The 21,159-nt window shown below is 50.9% G+C and overlaps 1 protein-coding gene across 1 annotated transcript in view; it reads left to right on the plus strand.

The window, feature by feature from the left end:
- The window catches only part of LOC144781674 (flavin reductase (NADPH)-like), a 115,418-nt gene extending 94,914 nt beyond the window's left edge, over positions 1-20,504 (plus strand). Inside the window, exon 5 of the mRNA XM_078660648.1 lies at positions 20,161-20,504. Coding sequence (XP_078516774.1) covers positions 20,161-20,312 — 152 coding nt within the window. The 3' untranslated portion in view covers positions 20,313-20,504. The remainder of the gene's footprint in view (positions 1-20,160) is intronic.
- The last annotated feature ends 655 nt before the right edge of the window (positions 20,505-21,159 follow it).

Here is a 21,159-nt window from a genome sequence, read left to right on the forward strand (position 1 = left end):
ATGAATAAAGGGGCACAAGCGTTAAATCAAAAGCACTGTTTAAACATACAAGTTGCACAATTATGGATGAGGGCGGGTGGCCACTCAAACCATATACTAAACAAGTGGTATAAGAGAGGCCACTCGAACAGTGGTTAGGCCTAGGGCCTAGGGAATCGCTGGGAGCAGTCAGGACAAGCAATGCTGAAGTCGGGAATGGCCCTCGGGATTCGGGAGATGTGCGGAAAGCGCACGCATGCACCAATGTTAACCAATGGTGCGTAAAAGTCACAGAGTTAAAGTTTAAGGACACTTCCGCTGAACCTAGAGGAACAAAACTTAACACACAGACCCTAGAGGTGTGCACCAGTGTGGGAACACCGGCGGAGCAAAGTTACCTCACCCACAGGAAGTGGGTGCACAGGGTCGAAGTGGCGTCGGGTTTTGACACGCAGGCTCTTGGTGCTTGAAGCTGAAAGGGCTGCAGGCGGGTTAAAGATGAAGTGTCCGGTGGAGTCCAAGGGTGGACTCAAGTTGTAGAGTACCTGAAAGCAGAGGGGACAGAGTCTGGGTCACTCAGCTGAGTGACCAGGGTGGAACCAGGACGGAACCAGGCAGTGTCGGGCGCAATCAGGTGGTCGTCGAGGAGCTTCTCTCCGCTGTCACGTGGGCTCTGGGGCATCTGCGACGTCCAGGAGCAGGTCACGATCTGTCCCACGCAGGCTCTCACCGTCGGTGCAGTCGGCTTCAAGTTTGGAGCAAACAAGCCTTGGTAAGAGCAATCCACGCAGGATCGGAAGATTGCTTCTCACTCGGACCAGGAAGGTCAGAGTCGGGGCTCCTTTTCAGGGGAGCTGGTGTGGATCTGGAGCAACCAGATTCACGAGTCTTCTTAGGTAGTTCGTCGGCACAGGGACCACTAGCCAGCTGGCAAGTGACCGGGCCAACGCGTTGAGCCAAATAGTGCCAAAGGGCCCCACGCAGCACTCGTCGAGTGTGGGGGGCTGAACTTCGGCTCAGGAGTAGCTCAGGGTGGGGGCTTCTCAAACCCCGGTGCACAGCTTCGAGGGTCACTCGTGGGCTGCACGGTCAGCGTCTCGTGGTCAATTCAAGATGGCGTGCCCCACGCTTCCGGTTGCCTCCACGGGTCTCAGCTTTGCAGGGACTGTGGATCGGGCTGTTGGAAGGCAGGCAGGCTTGATCTCGTCGATCTCAGTCGCTCGAGCTCCGGCGGGAACTGCAACTAAGTAGACGTCGAGGGCTGGATGGTGCCTGCTGCTGCAGGGTGGTCACTCCTTGACCACAAGGGAGATTCTTCGGGCTTCCACGTTGAGATGGAGGGCGAAGGGTCCAGAATATCGTTTCAAATGTTTCTTCCAGGAAATCTGATGTGCATTGGCACTGCTCCCACTCTTATTCCAATCTGGGGGGCGTGATTACCTGCTAGGTCCCCTCCTATGGGTGGGACCCAGGAAGTGGGTGGATACACCCCCTTCCTTTGATCCAGGCCGCCCTGGCACGAGGGCTGGAGTGCCCCAGAACCGGTTTGGCCGGATTATGCAAGGGGCAGCCTTGTGCGCCCCAGGCAGTGTCTGGTTTCTTTCAAACCTCCCTGCTACAATACACTATCTCCTGTCTGGAGGGTGGTGACACCCTCCTGTGACAGGAAACCCTTTGTCCAGACCCCATCTGCTGAGTTTCGGTCAACTGCAGGGGTCCAGACATTTGTCTGTGGCAGAGGCATCCATTTTGTGGATCTTAAGGTCTTTGGAGAAATTAACCGCATTTAGTAAAGGAACATGTCTTACCCCTCTAGAGGGGTGGAATGCCATCCCCGTCGCCAGAACTGGCGAGGGGATGGTATTCCAAAGCGTATGACACCTTACACGACATGTTTTGATAAAGCCAAACCAAAGTTGCTAAATAACCGCGAGGATTATAAGGCACTTAATAGTATATGGTATGGCATTATCCTGAAACAGCTTAGGGATTTGTTCCCGACGGCTGCAGACAGGCTCAGCTCATGCTAGAGCTCCATCTCACATAAAACCATGCACCCAGCCTCCAGGATTGGTGAGGCCTGACTATAGGAGTGGCTCACAGGTTTACATGTGTCCAGATATAGGTTTAGACATAGGTATACTATATCTAAGCAAGGGGTGTGTACACCACCTTACCCCAGCTGAGTGATCAGCCAGTTGTGTCAATTTAAGAACCAGCCAGGGGTGGCAAAAGATATGCTGCAGCCCCTGGTAGGCCTTAGTGGCTCCTATGCCCTGTGCACCTATAGTGCATTCTACAGGGGCTGACAAGGAGTCCATTTCCAATTGGTATGTGCCTATAGCACATGTGTCATTAATTTAGTGAGAGAACAGCAGGCTGGGGGTCTGATCAGCAGGCCCACAGCCTCAGTAGTCGAAAACCAGTGAAGCAAAAAGCAAAAATTTGGGGTGACCATAGGATAGCAGACCCTACTCTCCTACAGGGCCCATCAGCGACACGTGGATCCGGTGGGAGAGGTCCCAACGACAGAGTGAACGACTGCAACGATCGGAAGAGCTCCTGTCCGATAGACCCTCGTCTGACAGCCGATCATCTGAACTTCACTGGTTCCGAGCAGACCTCTCCCCGAGTGATCTACGGTCCTGACTGGGAACCATCAGGAGTGCCGCGGTAGTAACAGAGAGTGGAGGACGATCTGGCGCTGGAAGCGGAAGACGAGAAACTGTCCATACGGTCCGGGTAAGGTCGTGTAACACGACAAACTAAGAAATATTTGATTGTTTGATTAGAAAATACTAGTATTACTCTCCGAATTGTTGGTTCTCTTGGAGATTCTCTGTCTGCAAACTGAGAGGGATAAAAATATTCTCTCTTCCTTTGCATGCAGCGAAGGGTAGGTAACGCAGGTTTTTGCCCCCGTTGTAATCCGTCGTGCCTATCTTTTCTCCCCCACTGATTGATTGTTTGCCCGAACATTGTTTGTTCGAGGATTGTTTTTCTCGAGAATTCTCTGTCTACAAACGGGGAGGGGTAAAAAGTATTCTGTCCCCCTTTGCAGATAGCGAAGAATAAGTAACGCAGGCTTTTGCCCCCGTTGTAACCCGTCGTGCCTATTTCTTTCTCGCCACTGATTGTTTGATTGAACGAACATTAATTGTTCGATATTGGTTCTCTCTTTGGGTATTCCCTATTTGCTAATACTGTAGAATAGAAATATTCTGCCTAGTCTTCGCGAAGTAGTGAAGGATAGGTAGTGCAGACTTTTGTCCCCGTTGTAACCCGTCATGCCTATCTTCTCCCCATTGGTCAGTAGTTGGATCAGCCCGGACCGCTTATTAGAGATGAACCATCCAGCTCCATTGGAAGGCACCCCTAATAAGGACATGTTCACTAAACAAGGACTAGTCGCTATAGCTTATAGTAAGTTATGGCATAAATATACGAAAAAGGACCCCGAAAGTCAGTGGCCACTGATAGGTTCCTTTGATGATCATAAAATAAAGGCGCTAGAAGCAGCTGTTAGAATAAATAAGGCAACACCCACTATGCTCGATAGTATCGGCATGTGGCGCAAAGAAGCAGAGCAACTAAGGAAAAGAAAAACAAAAATAGGGAAAGAATTACGAAAGGCAGCCCACCTGGCAGCGAAGGAACTAGATGAAGAGATGAAAAGGAGAGAGGAAGTTAGACAAACGCAAGAATCAGGGTCGACAGGCCAATGCCCTGTTAGGACCCCCTCTACGCTCTACCCAGAGATGCCCTCCAAACAACGGGCAAACGACGAGTTACTGCTAGGTCCTCCGATCATCTACATGCCCCCTCCTTATGCCCCCTGCCAGCCACTGGCACAGCACCTACCAGTCCTGAGTGCGGGCGAGGGTGACCCTAGCGCTAGTGCCCCGGCTCTTACGGCCTCCGCACCAGCCACATTGGTAACAACATCAGATGAACTCGAGACTGGCAAGCAGCCAACAGCCAGACCAAATAGGTTGAGCAAAGACGAGCGGGATGGGATTGATAAGATAGCAAAGACACTGGTAGAACGGAAGGAGAGCGAAGAATATGCGATGGATATGTACAATTCACATGCCGATAGCCACAGACGGCATTTCATTTTACGGTTCAGCTTCCACACCCTGAACGCATATGAGGATAGGTATCAAACTAAGGGTCCTGCTAAACTGACGGCTCTATATAGAAAGGTCGATGTAGGAGATGGGACTGAGCATGATGTGACGGACCTCTTCATGCAAACGCTTGAGGTCTTCCGCCACCTCACTGAACAGAAACCAGAGGTCAAGATCACAGTCTCTGAAACGGCTGAGCCCCCATTAGAAGTATATATGATGCCTATCAGAGAAGCCGCCCCCTACTGGGTTCCCCCAAGAGGTCAGGGAACAAGCAACGATATTAACCACGCAGATGCAAAAGGGAGGGTTGTGTACAATTGGGTTTATCAACCATGGGATCGACAAGATATTTTAACCTTTAGGCAAACCCTGCCCGATTTAAGAAAGAACCCAACAGCATTTTATACCGAACTAAGTACAGCCTTGGGCTCAACCATATTGACTCTAGCGGACATTGATTTGTTTTTTGGGTTATGTCTGCCGGCTGACGTGTGGAAGCAAATCCGGAAGGCTAACCACACAGATCTGTTCGGACATACCTGGAATCAACTCAGTGAACTAGATAGGCAGCGAGAGCCCGGTAAGAAACCTGTAAAAGACATACTGGAACTCCCGGACAAATAGTGCAGAAGCTAAAGACATTGATCCCAGAGAAAAAGGTAGACTGGTCGATAGTCACGGCTTGCCGTCAGAAACCCCAGGAAGACGTATCAGAATATTTCTCCCGATTTGAGACAGTGTTCTCCGACTACAGTGGCCAAGACATGACCACCGCAACCGGACAACACCTATTCGTGCAAAACTACGTAAAGGGGCTATTACAAGAGGTCTCCCAGAAGTTACAGACAAGCGAGAGTAGTTGGGGGGCCTCCAAACCTGCAGCTATCCTTCAGATGGCTCAGTATTACGAACACCAAAAGAACGAGAACGAGAGGGCGACTGAGAGAAAGAAAAAGGACTTAAAAGAACGAGTGATGATTGCTCAATTACAGGGAGTGACTTAAGGAAGGGAACGGTATAGGGGAAACTACCATTCGAATGCCCCTAGAAATCCACCCCCTAGAGACCGCACACCCACACCCGGCGCTCCACGAACAGACCTCGATGAGAACCAGTGTGCGTTTTGCAAAGGATTTGGCCACTGGAAGTCTCAATGCCCGGTCCTCCGAGAAACGATTAAGAATAACGAGACAAGGGACATGGCAAATGGCCCCAGGACAAGAGGGCAGGGACGAGGGCACACCCACGACACCAACAGTAACCGACCTGGCAGACCGAACACATTTGACCGCCCCCGACAGAATCAGTGCCAACAGTCCGGCTGCGACAATACTCACGACTTTGCATAGGACTGCCAAGGGCGAGGGAGGGATCCAGTCGAGCTCTGTGTTGATCAGCAAGGTCCTTACGTCACCGCTAAGGTCCTGGGTACAAAGTCTCCATTTTTGGTAGACACTGGAGCGACACGTAGTGTATTATCAAAGTGACTGATTCCAAGGGCACCCTTGTCTGGCTCACACATTACATCGATAGGTTTCGATGGAACGCCCTCCACTAATCCCCTGTCTGTACCTATCTCCTTTGACCTAGGAAACAATCCCACGGACACAACATTTCTGCTCTCCTCCAACTCCCCTGACGCCATTATGGGTATTGATCTACTAAAACATTTCCGAGCTACTATTAGGTGTTCCCCAGATGGAGTCCGAGTCATCCTGTACGACAACCTGAGCATGTCCAGATCCTGCCCCGCACGACATATGTACTCTATCACTGATGCTGACCTAACCTTGCTCGACACCCTACCCCTGTACCTGTGGTCCAGAAACGACTCGGATGTAGGACGAATGATGATCGATCCTGTGCACATAACTGTTTGACCAGACGCCATACTCCCGAAACTCCCACAGTACCGGATATCGCCCGAAGGCGAGAAGGCATTGGTAGCGATTATTCAGTCCCTGGTAGATGCAGGAGTGGTAGAGGAAGTGGTTAGTAATGTTTGCAACAGCCCTATCCTACCCATTGTTAAGAAGCAAGGTGAGGGAGATGAGAAAGCGTACCGCTTCATCATCGACCTGCGAGGAGTCAACAAAGTGGTAGTGCCACAGTACCCCGTAGTCTCAGACATCACCACCATTCTGACCCTCATCCCGTCCACTGCCACCACCTTCACAGTTATTGATCTCAAGAATGCATTTTTCTCTATCCCCATCCATCCAGACAGCCGTTATCTCTTCGGCTTCACCTTAAAAAACCGTTCGTACCGATTTTGTAGAGCTCCTCAGGGCTACACTGAAAGTCCCAGCATCTACAGCCAGGCCCTCAAAAGACAGCTGGACGCCGTCCAGCTACCAGATGGAGTGGTGTTGATCCAATATGTCGATGATATCCTTTTGGCGGCCGACACCACTCCACTTGCAATCACGGCCACTATCCAACTCTTGCACTTTCTTGCGGAGAATGGCCATAAAGTCTCCAAAAAGAAACTGCAGTTCTGTCAACCTCAAGTGACATACCTAGGCCATCTCCTGTCCAAAGAAGGGAGGAAACTTACACCCGACCGAATCCAAACCATCCTAGACACCCCCATCCCAAAAACACAGAAGCAAGTCCGTTCATTGGTGGGCCTTACCTCTTTTTGACGACAATGGTTACCAAATTTCAGTCTCGTCATAAAACCCCTACTTTCCTTGTTGGCCAAAGATGTTCCCTTCCCACTCCCTTGGACCCCCGTATGCCAAGCGTCCTTTAAGGAGTTGCGAGACGCCCTTTGCTCGGCACCCGTCCTAGGAACGCCAGATTACTCCAAGCCCTTCTCTCTCTTCACTCACGAAAGGGAGGGATGCGCATTGTCTGTTCTAACTCAGCCCATCGGCTCCAAACAACACCCTTGTGCCTACTTCTCTGCCACTCTTGACCCAGTCGCCTGAGCTTTACCTGCCTGCCTTCGAGCAGTAGCCGCCGCTGCTGTCTCAATCCGTCAGAGTGAGGGAATTGTACTATCAAACTCTCTCACGGTGTTAGTACCCCACGCAGTTGACACCCTTTTGAACCAGACCAAGACTCAACACCTGACTAGTGCACGACTGACGGGATACGAATTGACTCTACTTGCACCCCATATCACTCTTAAGAGATGCACGACTTTGAATCCTGCTACACTGTTGCCCTTGCCTGAAAATGACCCCGATGTGCCCCCTATACACGACTGTTGGACCCTCACGGACGAACAGACCAGGAGTAGAATTGACCTCTGAGACATTGCTTTTACAGACCCTGATGGAGAACTATGGGTAGACGGTTCTTGTATCAAACTCCCAGACGGCACCACCTCAGCTGCCTATGCGGTGACGACAGCCCGAACAGTAGTTGAAACAGCCCGTATCACGCAACGATCCGCACAGGCGGCAGAACTAATTGCTCTCACACGAGCATGTATCATAGCAGCAGGAACCACAGCGAACATTTACACGGATAGCCAGTATGCCTTCGGGGTGGTTCATCATTTTGGGCTCTTGTGGAGGGAAAGGGGATTCCTGACGTCCCACGGCACACCCATTCTCCACGGAGATCTAGTCTCCGCCCTAATTGAAGCAGTTCTCCTCCCCGAACGATTAGCAGTGATCAAATGCCAGGCACACAAGAAGGTGACGGACTTAGTTGGACAGGGAAACGCACTGGCCGACATCACTGCCTGAACCACAGCTGAGAATAGGACGACGACACATATGTATGTGACCAGGTCACAAGCAGAAAAATGGACTGACGCTAGGGAAACGATTAAGGACATCCAGTCGGCCAGCACACCTCACGAACTGACTGAGTGGGCACGGGTGGGTTTAAAGGACGACGAAGGCTGCTGGCGGACAAAAGACACAAACAAGTGGTTGCTGCCTGACTCATACTTGATCCCCATACTGACTATGGCACACTCCCCTGCACACATAGGTGCTGCCCCCATGATTGAACTCATTTCCAAAGTCTGGCACACAACAAAATCCCCGACTCAGCCAAACGCCTGGTCCAGCAGGGCCTTATCTGCCTACAACACAACCCCGGGAAAGGAACTGTGGTACCCCGGGGAGGGTTTGGGACCCCCGACCACCCCTTTGAAGTCCTTCAGATGGATTACATCCAGCTGGAGAGATGCCAAGGCTTGAAGTATGTACTAGTCATTGTATGCGCCTTCAGCAAATGGGTGGAAGCCTATCCAACCCGTGATAACACTGCCATGACTACTGCCAAAGTACTACTGAAAGAGTTTTTCCCTCGCTACGGCCTTTGTCGAATTTAATGGAGCGACAATGGCCCCCACTTCATAGCTGAAGTTATCCAACTAATCTTGAAGGGGCTGGGGGTAAAGCAAAGGTTCCATGCGGTCTTCCATCCCCAATCCGCTGGCCTAGTTGAGCGACACAATGCTACACTGAAACTGAAACTGTCAAAAATAGTGGCCACCACAGGACTCAAGTGGCCAGATGCCCTCCCACTGTCATTGCTATTGATGCGCTCCACTCCCACTAAGCACCACTTGACCCCCTACGAGGTGGTGTTTGGGCGACCAATGAACCTCTGGACTGCCCCCAAACCAACCTCCATTCACGACGTCCCCGACGTCCTGCTGTCAGATTATTTGTGCAAATTAACTAAAACGTTGTCTGTCATTCATCAACAGGTGCAGCAGGCCATCCCCGATGCTTCCAGGGGCCCCGGTCACGATATCCAACCGGGAGATTATGTTCTAGTCCGGAACTTTCAACGGGCGAAGAGTCTGGAACCCCGGTGGACGGGCCCCTGGCAAGTACTGATCACCACTCGGACGGCTCTTCGAGTGGAGGGAAAAAGGCACTGGCTGCACGCCCACCATTGCAAGAAAGTCTCCTCGACCCTGGCCACGACAGAAAACGTCGACACCCAAGAAGAGCTCCTGAACAAAGACCGGCCATCACTGAACTGCTATCCTGATACCGAGGCACTTGAACTTACAAAATTCTCTGATCCCACTGTGCCATCCCGGGAAGGGTGTTTCCTGCGTCGAAAGGGGGGAGCTTCGGCTAAGTAGACCACGGACTAAGTTAAAATCTCAGAACGGTGGCCTAAAACAACCAAGGGTCACCCGGAGAGAAGCTAAACAAAGTCTGTGGTTCTGCCCACTACTGAGCACCTTGAAGATGATGGAAGCGCCAGACAAGAAGATGATGGAAGCGCCAGATAAGAAGATGATGGACACAACCGGAAATACCCACTATAGGAACCCAAAGGCTGACAATTTGCACAGATCAAAGACAATCGCCTTCTTCATTGTCTTCCTCTTTTGCCTCCTCCTCATGACTTCCTTCTGGATCTTGGAGGACAACACACCCGCTCATCAAATGTTGCCGACCACTGCACAGCCAACCACCATGAAAGAACATCACCTGATCTCCCTTTCGCCTCAGCTCCGAGAAAGGCGTAAGGAGTTCTGGAACAATTCCTTCGTGCAACTGTTGCACCAGCACAACCTTGCTACAAATGCCACGAACTGCTGGATCTGCGGGTTGCTCCCGCATGCCACTGAACACTCCATACCTTTCATCCCTTCTCCTTTCTCAGTTCACGGCTCCTGCCTCGCCTGGTTGATCCTCTTGCAGGAGAGCCACAAGGACAACGCCGCTTCTGGTCAGACAGTGTCACACTTCTACTATGGGTTCTGGCTGAACAAAACAGGAGGAACGTCTGCCCCCTTTTGTCCTGTGGCCTCAGGTTCCGCCTTCCTTATGAACATCCCTGCCAAAGAAAGAGTCGAAATGCAAGTGCTCCACAATCCAGCCAGACCCACCTTCTCCCACCTGCGGAAGCAAACGGCTGCCACCCTGACCATGGCCCTGTCTGTCATCAATGTCACAGGACTCATGTGCCTCGAAGGCCAGGGAACGCAGCTGGTGGGTCACAGTTCCTGCCACATCACCAGAACATTGGTCTCAGTTGACCCCCCTTCCTTTGTTGCTTCTCCAAATATGTACTTTGTTTGTGGCAGCAAAGCTTACACCTGGCTCCCGAAAGGTTGGAGGGGTACGTGCTACATCGCCTTCATTCTTCCTCCCACGTATGTGGCCTCAGCCTACCATCACCAGCAAAAGCGCGCCGGAGACGTTGGACAAGCCGACTCCACTGGAGCACAGTTCCTGGATGCAGCAAAGGGACTTGTTCCTCTGTGGGGACCAATGGCAAACAGCCGCGCTATCCGACACCTGACTCAGGCAGTAGAAACAACCATTAACATCACGGCTGGCATCCTCGCTAACAACAAGGCTGAGCTTCAGGCAGTCCGCCTGGTGGCTCTCCAAAACCGCCTTGTTCTAGATGTGATTCTGGCCGACCGTGGAGGAGCATGCCGCATCATCGGCTCCAGCTGTTGCACCTACGTGCCAGATAACTCGCCTTCAGTCTACAAAGCAATTGAACACCTCCACAGACTATCCTCAGAGGTTCACCAAGAGCAAGAAGGATGGTCGCTTGGAGGCTGGTTTTGGGACACTTTGAAGGACTGGGGATGGAGGTTGTTTACATTTATATTGATACCAGTCGTGGTACTGTGTGGGTGCTGCTTAGGTATTCAATGTCTGCCACCTTTGTGTTCACTCATTTCTAACTGTATGTGCCCTAAGACTTTGGACTTTAGAACTGAACACATGAGTCCCCTCTATGAGATAGAAATACGTGGTCTTATGGGGATAGATCCGAATTGACCAGCTGGCGAGACATGTTAAAAGGGAGGACTGTGGAATTTTAGTTCGTGAACTGAACATCATCTGCGCCATCTTGTCCATTCCTCAGACCCACGTATGAACATACACGATAACCATTTTAGGTACCATGGTCTCCCTGTTCACGATCGATCATCAGCGCACTTCCCTGACCCTGCAAGCCTCCCCCATGCACTCTGGCTGACCCCGCACCCACATGCGCAAGTCATGAACCCTCCTCTTCCACATGACTCTGTCTCTAGGAATCACACCTCGCGCCTGACCAACACCTCCTTTCCTTCCATGAATACCCCTCTTTTGATAAACCCTCCCTCTACGCTCGATTATCCATACTGATCCTTTCTTTCATGAATACCTCTCCTTTGATGTCCCCTTCCTCTGAGCCCGATTGTCTGTACGAACCGCTGGTCATCCCTTGGCCTGAGGATACAGTTTATTGCCCACTACTGTATGCACTCGACCCTTTTCAAAGGAGCTACTATTGAGCATGACCTCCCCACCCCTTGAGATTCGATCAGGCGCACACATTCCAAAGGAATCGGCGAAACACTCAGCTGCGTGATAGCCCCCTCCTGTTGTATGGGGGGTGAGGACCTCTACTGTAGCCACGTGTTGGAATGAGCCGGAACCGGGGGGGGGGGGGGTACCGAGGATGTCATTTTTCACTACTTCACAATGTCTTTATTGTAATAAAGAGTGGTCACATGTCATAAACCAGTGTATAAAAGGCCAGGCCTCAGAAAGGCTGTCAGAGAGCACCTCGAGACGATACCTTGTTGTCCGATCTGATGTGTTCTGCTCCGTCGGAATAAAACGTGTTTCCTGTGTTTCCTGTCTCCAGCGCCTGCCTCTTTATTTGATAAATCTTCATAAGGTATTAGAGGCGTTTAACGCCGGGCAAAATTACTTAAGAGACATCGACTAAATCGCCTCACCATAGTACTGATCTTCATCACTTATGGAATTATTAGGTTAGAACACCTCATTACTATTGGTTTTAGTGTAGATTCGCCACATTTATCACTAGGTCCTGGAGAATTGCCGCTAGATCCCTCTGACTAATAGGCAAGAAACATGTTGGACACATGAGATTGAGAGCAACACACTGCATCATCACTGCAGAGAGTCGCCACTCCACTTTTTTAACCAGGGTGGAAATCAGAATCCTTAAAATGATTTTGCCTTACTCTTCCTTACCCCTGTTTTAACTCACATGGTCTACACGACCAACACATTTACACTTCTACACTTCCTAGGCCCCTTAAACACACTGCACCAAATGGCAAGAAATAAAAGATCTGAAAGAAACACATAGTGATAGATTCCTTACCTTAGAATTACTCCCAGGCGTCAGACTGGATCCGTAAAGTTTTTCGGCAGCAGTACCCTTGCACGTCGGTAGGCGCCGTCGTTCGGCTCCGCGGGCGTCGTTGGCGCCGGGATGGATTCGCTGGAGCTACTTAGACTCTCCCACACGCACTGACGTCAGTTCTTTCTTTTTCCGTGCCAGCAAAGCAAGTACCCTCAGTAATTTTTTGACTGTGCTTTTCGAGGCCTTTTACCTCATCTTTTCGGGTCGATCGACTCCTGGTATCGTAGGGATCCCCGGTTTCAAGAACTGTGGAGGCTGTCATCTCATGATGTCGGTGACGGACCTCCACCACGTGTGTCTCTACTGCCTGGGGCGCGACCATGACCCCAAGTCGTGCCCCGACTGCCAGTCCATGGCGCCGAAGACTTTGCGGGAGAGTTCCCGAAAGGTGCTTGAAGTCCAGCACTCGGCTCCACGCTCGAGGTACCGGTCCCGTGGGAGGTCGAGGGACCGGTCCCGGAGTCGTCATCACCATTCTTCTGGATCTAAGTCTTCACACTCGGGGTCAAGTAAGTCTAAGCATTCCAAAAAGAACTCAAAGAAGAATCCTCGCTCTTTAACTTCCCCCTCGTGTGACGCCGCTGAGGGTGCGGGTGGTGCCACCCCCGCGGCTCCGGTGGAGCCTGCAACGCCGCCTCCAGCCTACCCCCACTTTCCAGGTGCGGGGGCGACGCCTGCTCAGGTGCAAGAGTTTCTTGCTGCCATGGCCCGACTCTTTGGGCCGTCTGGCCTCGCCGCTGTGCCTGCGGGCCCCGCAGGGGGTCCTGGTTTGCCATCTCCGGCGGCTCTGGTCCCGGTGTCACCGGCGACTCCGGCCCGACGCTGCAGGCCCCCCAGGGAACGGACCCCGATCAACAGCAGTTGACCTAATGACACCTCCACCGGCACCAATCTCCCCGGCACCACTTCCGACATCGCCCGCTCCTCGGGACGTCGTCCCAAGGTTCAGACCTGACCCGGACACGATGCCGTATTGGTGTCGCCCAACGCCGATCCGGACGCCAAATGGGCCTTTTGTGCCCTATGTTCGTCCTCCTTATTTTGAGCCTGTTCCACAGACTTCGGAGGAAGGGGAGGACTGGGAGGGGTCTGAGGCCCCTCTAGCACAGGACTGTGCTTATGATGCGGAATGGGCAGAGGATTTGGGGGAGGCCAGTGGTCTTGACACCTCACCTGACCTTGGCATGCTGTCTCCTCTTACCGTGGCTTCGGAGGAGGGAGCCAGTTACGCAGTGGTGTTGCGTAGGGCAGCCGAGGCTCTCCACCTCAAACTCCTTACGGTGGCCGTCAGGACTAACCTCCTGACAGAAGTGCTCCAACCGGCAGCTACCTCTTCAGAGCCCTTGCTGCCTTTTAATGAAGCACTTTCAGGCGTTCTTTTGGGCACCTGTTCCAGGCCCAACACAGGAGCTCCTGTGGATAGGAACATGGCCCGACGCCATCGCCCGGCTCTGGGCGACCCCCTCTTCCTTACCCAACACCCACCCCTGAGAGCTTGGTTGTCCAAGCCTCCACATCCCAGAGCGTGTTCCCTACCGCACCTCCAGATAGGGAATCCAAGAAGCTGGATCAGCTTGGCAAGAAGCTGTTTTCATCTGCCAGCTTAGGGCTGCGGTCGGTGAACACCGCATGGCTCTTAGGCCATCATACCCACTCTCTGTGGGACACGGTTGCACAGGTGCTGCCCAACTGCCTGAAGGAGGCCCAGGCAGTTCTTTCCCTGGTGGTTGCAGCTGGGAGAGACGCAGCGAAGTTCACCATACGCTGTGGGCTGGATACCACCGACTCACTGGTCAGGTCTTTTTCCACGGCGGTGGCGCTTCGGCGCCACGCCTGGTTGAGGACAACTGGCTTCTCAGGGGATGTCCAGAACACCGTGATGGACATGCCCTTTGATGGCATTCACCTTTTTGGCAATAAGGCAGACAGTGCGTTGGAGCGCTTCAAGGACTCCCGGGCTACGGTCAAGTCCTTGGGCCTGTCGGCCGCTAGGCCTCCTCTGCCTTCTGCTTTCCGCTCCTTTTGTGGCCATGGAAGGGGCGCCCCACAGCGTTTGCAGAGCCACAGGCCACAGCAGCAACAACCTCGGCGTGGCCGCAGATGTGGGAACCGTTGAGGCTGTTCAGGGGGCCAGCGGCTTCCAAGCCTTCTTAGTCCGACCTTTCAGGCCCATCAGACGCCAGTGGGTGGACGCATACGCCATCATCACCACCACTGGCGCAACATCACTTCGGACAAGTGGGTGCTGCAAATTGTCCAAAGGGGCTACTCCCTCCCCTTCGAGACAACCACTCCAGCCATGCCACCTCAGTGCCACCGCATGTCAAGGGATCACTTGGCACTTCTCCAGCAGGAAGTTGCGGCCCTCTTGGCCAAGGGGGCCATTGAGCGCGTTCCGACCCCTGAAGTAGATCGTGGTTGTTATTCCCACTACTTTCTCATTCCCAAGAAGGACGCCTATTTTCATATTCCCATCCTGCCTGCCCACAGGCGCTACCTGCAATTCACGGTAGGCCATGAGCATTTTCAGTTCACAGTGCTCCCCTTTGGCCTTACCAGAGCCCCTCGGGTGTTCACAAAAGTGATGGCGGTGGTTGCAGCTCATCTGTGCAGATTAGGGGTTTCAGTCTTCCCCTATCTCGACGACTGGCTGTTGAAGGCGGGCTCGCCCCAGGCAGTTGTCTCCCACCTCCAGATGACGGCCAACTTCCTGCACTTGCTAGGGTTCTCCATCAATGTGCCGAAGTCGCACCTGATTCCCTCGCAGAACCTCCTTTTCATCGGAGCGGTTCTGGACTCAGCCCAGTTTCGGGTTTATCCTCCCAAACAGCGTGTCCGGGACATTCAGGCTATGATTCCGATCTTTCAGCCTCTGTCCCGGGTTTCGGTCAGTATGACCCTTCGACTACTGGGCCTGATGGCCTCCTGCATCCTGCTTGTGGATCATGCCAGATGGCATATGCAGACTCTGCAGTGGGACCTGAAGTTCCAGTGGGCACAGCATCAGGGCAACCTGTCCGATCACTTCCAGATCTTGGAGGGCACAGCACAGCAATTGCAGTGGTGGCTCACGAATCGCGATTGGGTCAATGGCAGATCCCTCTCCCTTCCCCAACTAGAACATACAGGTGTGAGAGGCGGAGATCAGAGGCCTCTGGTATGTGGCAGAGTCCAGGCTCCACATCATCCTGCTGGAGCTTTGGGCGATCCGACTTGCACTGAAGGCATTCCTCTCCTCTGTCATGGGGAGAGTAGTGCAGGTGTTCACAGACAACACCACCACCATGTGGTCCTGCAACAAACAGGGCGGGTGGAGTCATGGACCCTATGCCAAGAGGCTCTGCGCCTCTGGGCTTGGCTCGAACATCAGGGCATGTCCTGGCAGGTTCTCTGAACATCAGGGCGGACAAACTCAGCTGCCGGTGCATGATAGATCAAGAATGGCGTCTAAACTCTGACGTGGTGGAAGGTCTCTTTCAGCAGTGGAGAGAGCCTTGGTTAGATCTATTCACCACCGAAGAGAACGCACGTCATCAGTTCTGTGCATTGGAATTTCCAAGGCGGCACTCGCTCAGCGACGCTTTCCGTCATGAGTGGAGTTGCGATCTGTTGTACGCCTTTACGCCTATACCACTTCTGCCCAGAGTGCTGAAGAAGATCAGGCGGGCCCAAGTTATTCTTGTGGCTCCGGACTGGGCTCGAAGAGTGTGGTATCCCAAGCTACTCAGTATGAGCATCGATCCCCCGATCCGTCTGCCTCTTCGAGAGGATCTTCTGTCGCAGCAGCAGGGGACGGTCCTCCACCCGAACCTGTCCAGCCTTCACCTCCTTGCGTGGAGATTGAGCAGCGGCAGTTGACGTCTTTCGACCTGCCCCCCGAAGTCTGTATTGTTATCTTGGTAACCAGGCGTCCCCCCACTATAACGGTATACACCTGTAGGTGGAATAAGTTTGTGGCATGGTACACAGCAAAGGCTGTGGATCCCCTTTCTGCCCCTCTTTCAGAGGTCCTTCTTTTTCTTCTCTTTGGCCCAGCAGGGCTCTGCTCTAGACACTATCAGAGGCTATCGCTCTGCCATTTCCGCTTTTTTAAGGCTCCCAGAGCAGCCTTCCCTTTTCATGTCCCCTGTTGTAAATAGATTCTTGAAAGGCATCAGGCACATATTTCCTCCTGTTCCTTTTGTGATGCATCAGTGGGACTTAAATCTAGTGATTACCTTTTCTGATGTGCCCTCCCTTTAAACCGCTTCATAATTGCCCTCTTCGTCTTCTCACTCTATAGACTGCTTTCCTGGTTACCCTCACCTCGCCCAGAAGAGTGAGTGAGCTCCAGGCTCTTTCTTCTAAGCCTCCTTTTCTCTCTGTCCATCCGGACAAAGTTGTTCTAAGGACTCGGCCTTCTTTTCTGTCAAAGGTTGTCACTGCCTTTCACATCAGGCAGACCATCACTTTACCCACCTTCTTTCCGCCTCCGCATCCTTCTAAAGAGGAAGAGAGGCTCCACCGTCTGGACCTAAAACGTGCACTCTCTTTCTATCTGAGCCGCACACAACAGTTCCGGGTGGATGACCAGCTCTTTGTTGGCTACATAGGCACCAAGAAAGGTCAGGCTGTGCACAAATGGACCATCTCTTGGTGGGTCATTCTGTGCATAAAGGCTTGTTACTCATTGGCTAAAAAGGAGCCTCCGGTGGGGTTGCACGCCCACTCTACCAGGGCGACAGCAGCCACTACTGCTCTGGGACGAGGAGTTCCCTTGCAGGACATCTGTCAGGCAGCTACGTGGGCTTCGCTGCACACGTTTACCAAGCACTACTGCCTGGACAGCCAAGTCCAGAGAGACGGCTTCTTTGGCTATTCTGTTCTCCAGGACTTTCTGGTGTGATCTTGGTTCGCAGACTCACCACCGGGGTTGGTATTGCTGGGGTATCTATTCTAAGGTAAGGAATCTATCTCTACGTGTTTCTTTCAGATGCACAAGTTACTTACGTTCCGTAACGATATATCAGTAAGAAACATTAGTAGTGATCGATTCCTTACCACCCCACCCATCCTCCCCGTTCTCCGAACTAATTTCTAGGGTTAAGGTCATCCCTTTCAGGGCCCTAGTTTTCATGGCACCAATGGTCAGTTTCTTTCATGGCTCTGAGTTCCTGGCGCTAAAAGTCGTGTACATAACTGACGTCAGCGCGCATGGGCGTATCTAAGTAGCTCCAGTGACGTCATCCCAGCGCCAATAATGCCAACGACGCACACTGAGCAGCACGACGATACCTACCGTCACGCTGGGGTACTGCTGACGAAAAACTTTTCGGATCCAGTCTGACGCCTGGGGTAATTCTAAGGTAAGAAATCTATCACTACTAATGCTTCTTACAGAAATATCGTTACCGAAGGTAAGTAACTTGTGCATCTCTGCCAAAGAGCCCCTTCATAGGGTGCCCGTCGGGTATTGCAGCGTCGACCCGATGAGGAGCATGCCCGATGATGAAGCATGACACCCAGCGGGCTGGGTGTGTGAAGGCCACCAGTTCGAAAGGAAGGACTTCCCCTTCCCTCCTCTCGTGAATAACTTGTGTGCTTCCGCTTTAGGATCTCGCCTTTTCATCTTTCTCTCCCCCAGGAACTGCATAACTATTTGTTTTGTATTCTCGTTAGGGCACGTATGCTGGACCTTTTAAAAGCCCTCAGTCTCCCCTCTTTGATTGAAATTCCCCAAACTGCCACGTCGCATAATTATGCCAAAGGGCACCGGCACAACACAAACTACCAGAACGTGAGCGGCTGTTGTTCACAACACTTGTGTATTTTTTTTGCTTTGCATGATATTCGTTCTTGTGCCATCTAAAATATTACGCTAAATTCCTGTTTTGGATTTTATGCAACTTTGCGTAAATTTTGTGCAATTGTGTTTAATTAGACAAAAGCAACTTTAGCATTCCTCTCCTCATAGGGGATGGGAGGCTCAAGAAGGAAATGTTTTTCACAGTATGGGCATTAAAAGCATGGGAATGTATTTCGCATGCGAGTAGTGGTAGCAGAATCCACCGGCTTAATTTCCTCCATTGGGAAATTATTGTGAAGCCATTCCGATGGAGAATCCACTTCGAATTTAAGGTTTGCCTGGAAAAGAAGGACTTTCAGAAACCAACAAACTCTGAATCATGCCAGTATAATTCCATCCCCCTTTGGCTTTATTCAGGGCTTTAAGTGGGAAAAAAAACTGGTGGTGCTTCACAAGGGTCGTGGCAAATTTCTTAAAGAGGTGTGGCCTATCCCAGTAGGGGCGTGGTCAAAATCAAGATAACAAGCATTGTGTGCTTAAGAAAATCATGAAGTCTCATCCAGCAAAGTATAATAAAATAGGCAAAAAGGTATATTTATTAAGTATAAGCCATAAAATACCAAACACTTTAAAACATGTAAAAATTGTTTACATTACTTCGAAATCTATTGCAGGATTTCCCAAAATCCTTGAAGATATTCACTGTGTCTATTTTGCTGGGGTTTCTCTCAACAATTTTCTTCAGCACACCACCTACCTTTTGCCAGCCAACTCACAGCACACCAGACTGGTGGGAGGAATAGCACCTGGGTCTCAATAGAGCTGTGCCTGCCTGCCACAATGCTGGCTCAACCTCCTTTGAGGCCCAAAAATAGAGCCCTCTTTTGAGACCCCCCAACAAAAACTGGGGGGCTCAGACCCCCACAGACACCCCCCCTCAACCCCCCCACTTAAAGCCCTGACTTAATTTAAAATGCCAGATTGCTGAAAACGGTGCATTTGAAACGGGGTGGATTAGATAATGGAACATTGGTCGTAAGAGAGAAAATAAAGACAAGTGAAGATGTAATACTGCCATCTAGTGGCCTGTCAGAGTATACCAATGGCTGTAGACTATAAGGAAACCAACCACATTGAGGCAGGAGCTTTGCTGCTAATTTAAATAGGACAATGATTGTGGTACAAAGGAGAAGACAGTAGGGACGGAGAGATACTGGTATTGTAGTGGTTCCTGATAGGCAGCAATATCGTAGCATTCCCTAAGGCTTCCAGATGCGGCCTGCATGCCTCATCTATGAAATCACAGTAGAGTCTGATTCTGCTTTAGAATAAGTAGATTAGTAGACATAAGGGTATATTTACAAGGCCCCGCACCACTGAAGTGTCACTTTTTTTGGACGTTCCAGTGGCACGTGATGCTGAGCCATATTTACAAGGCCACACAAAGCCACCCTGCGTGGCTTTTCATGGCCTTGTAATTATGGCCGCTTTCACACATTACTCTGCGTGAAAGCTGCGTTCCATGGGTGTTGCTGTGTGTTTTCTCATGCAACACCCATGGATTCTGCGGCATTCCCATATTTACACTGTTTCGTAAACCTTGGAATGCATCAGACCCTCGCCAGGGGAGGTGTTAAAGTGGGCAACAAGGAGAAATACCTTTATTTCTACTCTTTATTTGCTCTTTCTATGTGTGCTGCATTCTGCAGTCCTCATAGAAAGAGGAAAACACCATCAATGATTGCTTGGCACAAAACCAATCCTCCCTGCTAGCAGGCACGGTGCAAGGGTGCCTGTGTTGGCGCCAGACAGCCAATTGTGCTCCAGCACAGAGGAAAGCACAGGGATGTGTCATATTGCTGTAAATACGATGCATCCCAGCACTTTCCTAATGGCGCAGTACAGCGTAGCAAGATGGCTTGCAGCGCCTCACTGCCTCATTTTCTAGTAAATGTGGCCCTTAGAGTGCCTCTAGAATCTGTTTCCTATAAATCAACAGAATCTAAATGCAGCTTGTAGTGTGCAGGTAGAGAGAAGGAAACCAAGGTAGATTGGATTTAATTGCAAAAAAGTAATTTCAAAACTAGTTTAAAGGAAATTTGGAAAAATCTGTAACCTTTGTTTTTGTATATTTGTATCCAGGTGACAAGCCTTTCACTGGAGATTACAGTATTTCGATCGAGGCCTGGGGTGGAAAAGTCATCTCTAAACCTGACCTGGCTCACTTCTTCCTCAAATGCCTGACAACAACGGAGTATGATGGGAAGCGAGTCACACTCTTCAGAGATTATTGAAGCGACATTTCCAATCCAGACTAAAGGCCCCAGCATCGGTTGTATCCGACATCTCCCTTCCTTCTTTAAGATGGTCCAGCCTTTACAGATTCTGTCTTTAGACATATGGTTCTTATTGTTCTTTTCTTTTTTACCTATCAAGCAGCAGCACTAATGCTAATAAATAAAACATTCATTCTTTTTCCAAACCTTCCAGATGCGTTTCTAATTCTGATATCTGAATTTGCTCAGCCTCTCTTTCCAATGTATAGATCTAACAGAAAAGTGAAGCAAATTGTATCCTTGCCTCTTCTGTGCATGCACCAGTCTCGCAAGTGTCCACTCTTCAGACACTTTTAGAATTACTACCAGCTTTAGCAACTTGAGTCACTGGATTAAAAACAGCAGGCTTCCAATCCTTGGTGGCTGGAATGAGGATAGGAATTGGGAAAACATAGCTTTTCAACATCTTGGTATTGGAATTCTGCAGGATTTGTTCTGCAGACTATGGCTACTTGATTTCAGAAATAATGCTCGAGATTGTTGTGACCTGACCACGAGGAACAGGTTCTAAGTAGGTGGCGTGAGGTGGAAGCTGGACCATAACTGAAGGCTGCAGAGTCTGCTGATAAAATGTTCCTAAGTCTCATGAGTATTATTTAATGTAATCAAAATTCTTCATTGTTTCTGCACTCAAGTCATAGTAAACTGCTGTGTGTCGGGTGTTTGTCTACATTTTCTTTGCTGGTTCGTCACAGTTTAGAACGTGATCGAGAGCATAAAGAATAACCAGTGACGCACTAATTCAGAGATCTGCGTGTCACACTGGGCGTCACTTCCTCAAGCCCATTTCAACGTCATGCCCTCT

Source organism: Lissotriton helveticus, chromosome 9, assembly GCF_964261635.1.
Source record: "Lissotriton helveticus chromosome 9, aLisHel1.1, whole genome shotgun sequence".
In the NCBI taxonomy this organism is placed as follows: Eukaryota; Metazoa; Chordata; class Amphibia; order Caudata; family Salamandridae; genus Lissotriton; species Lissotriton helveticus.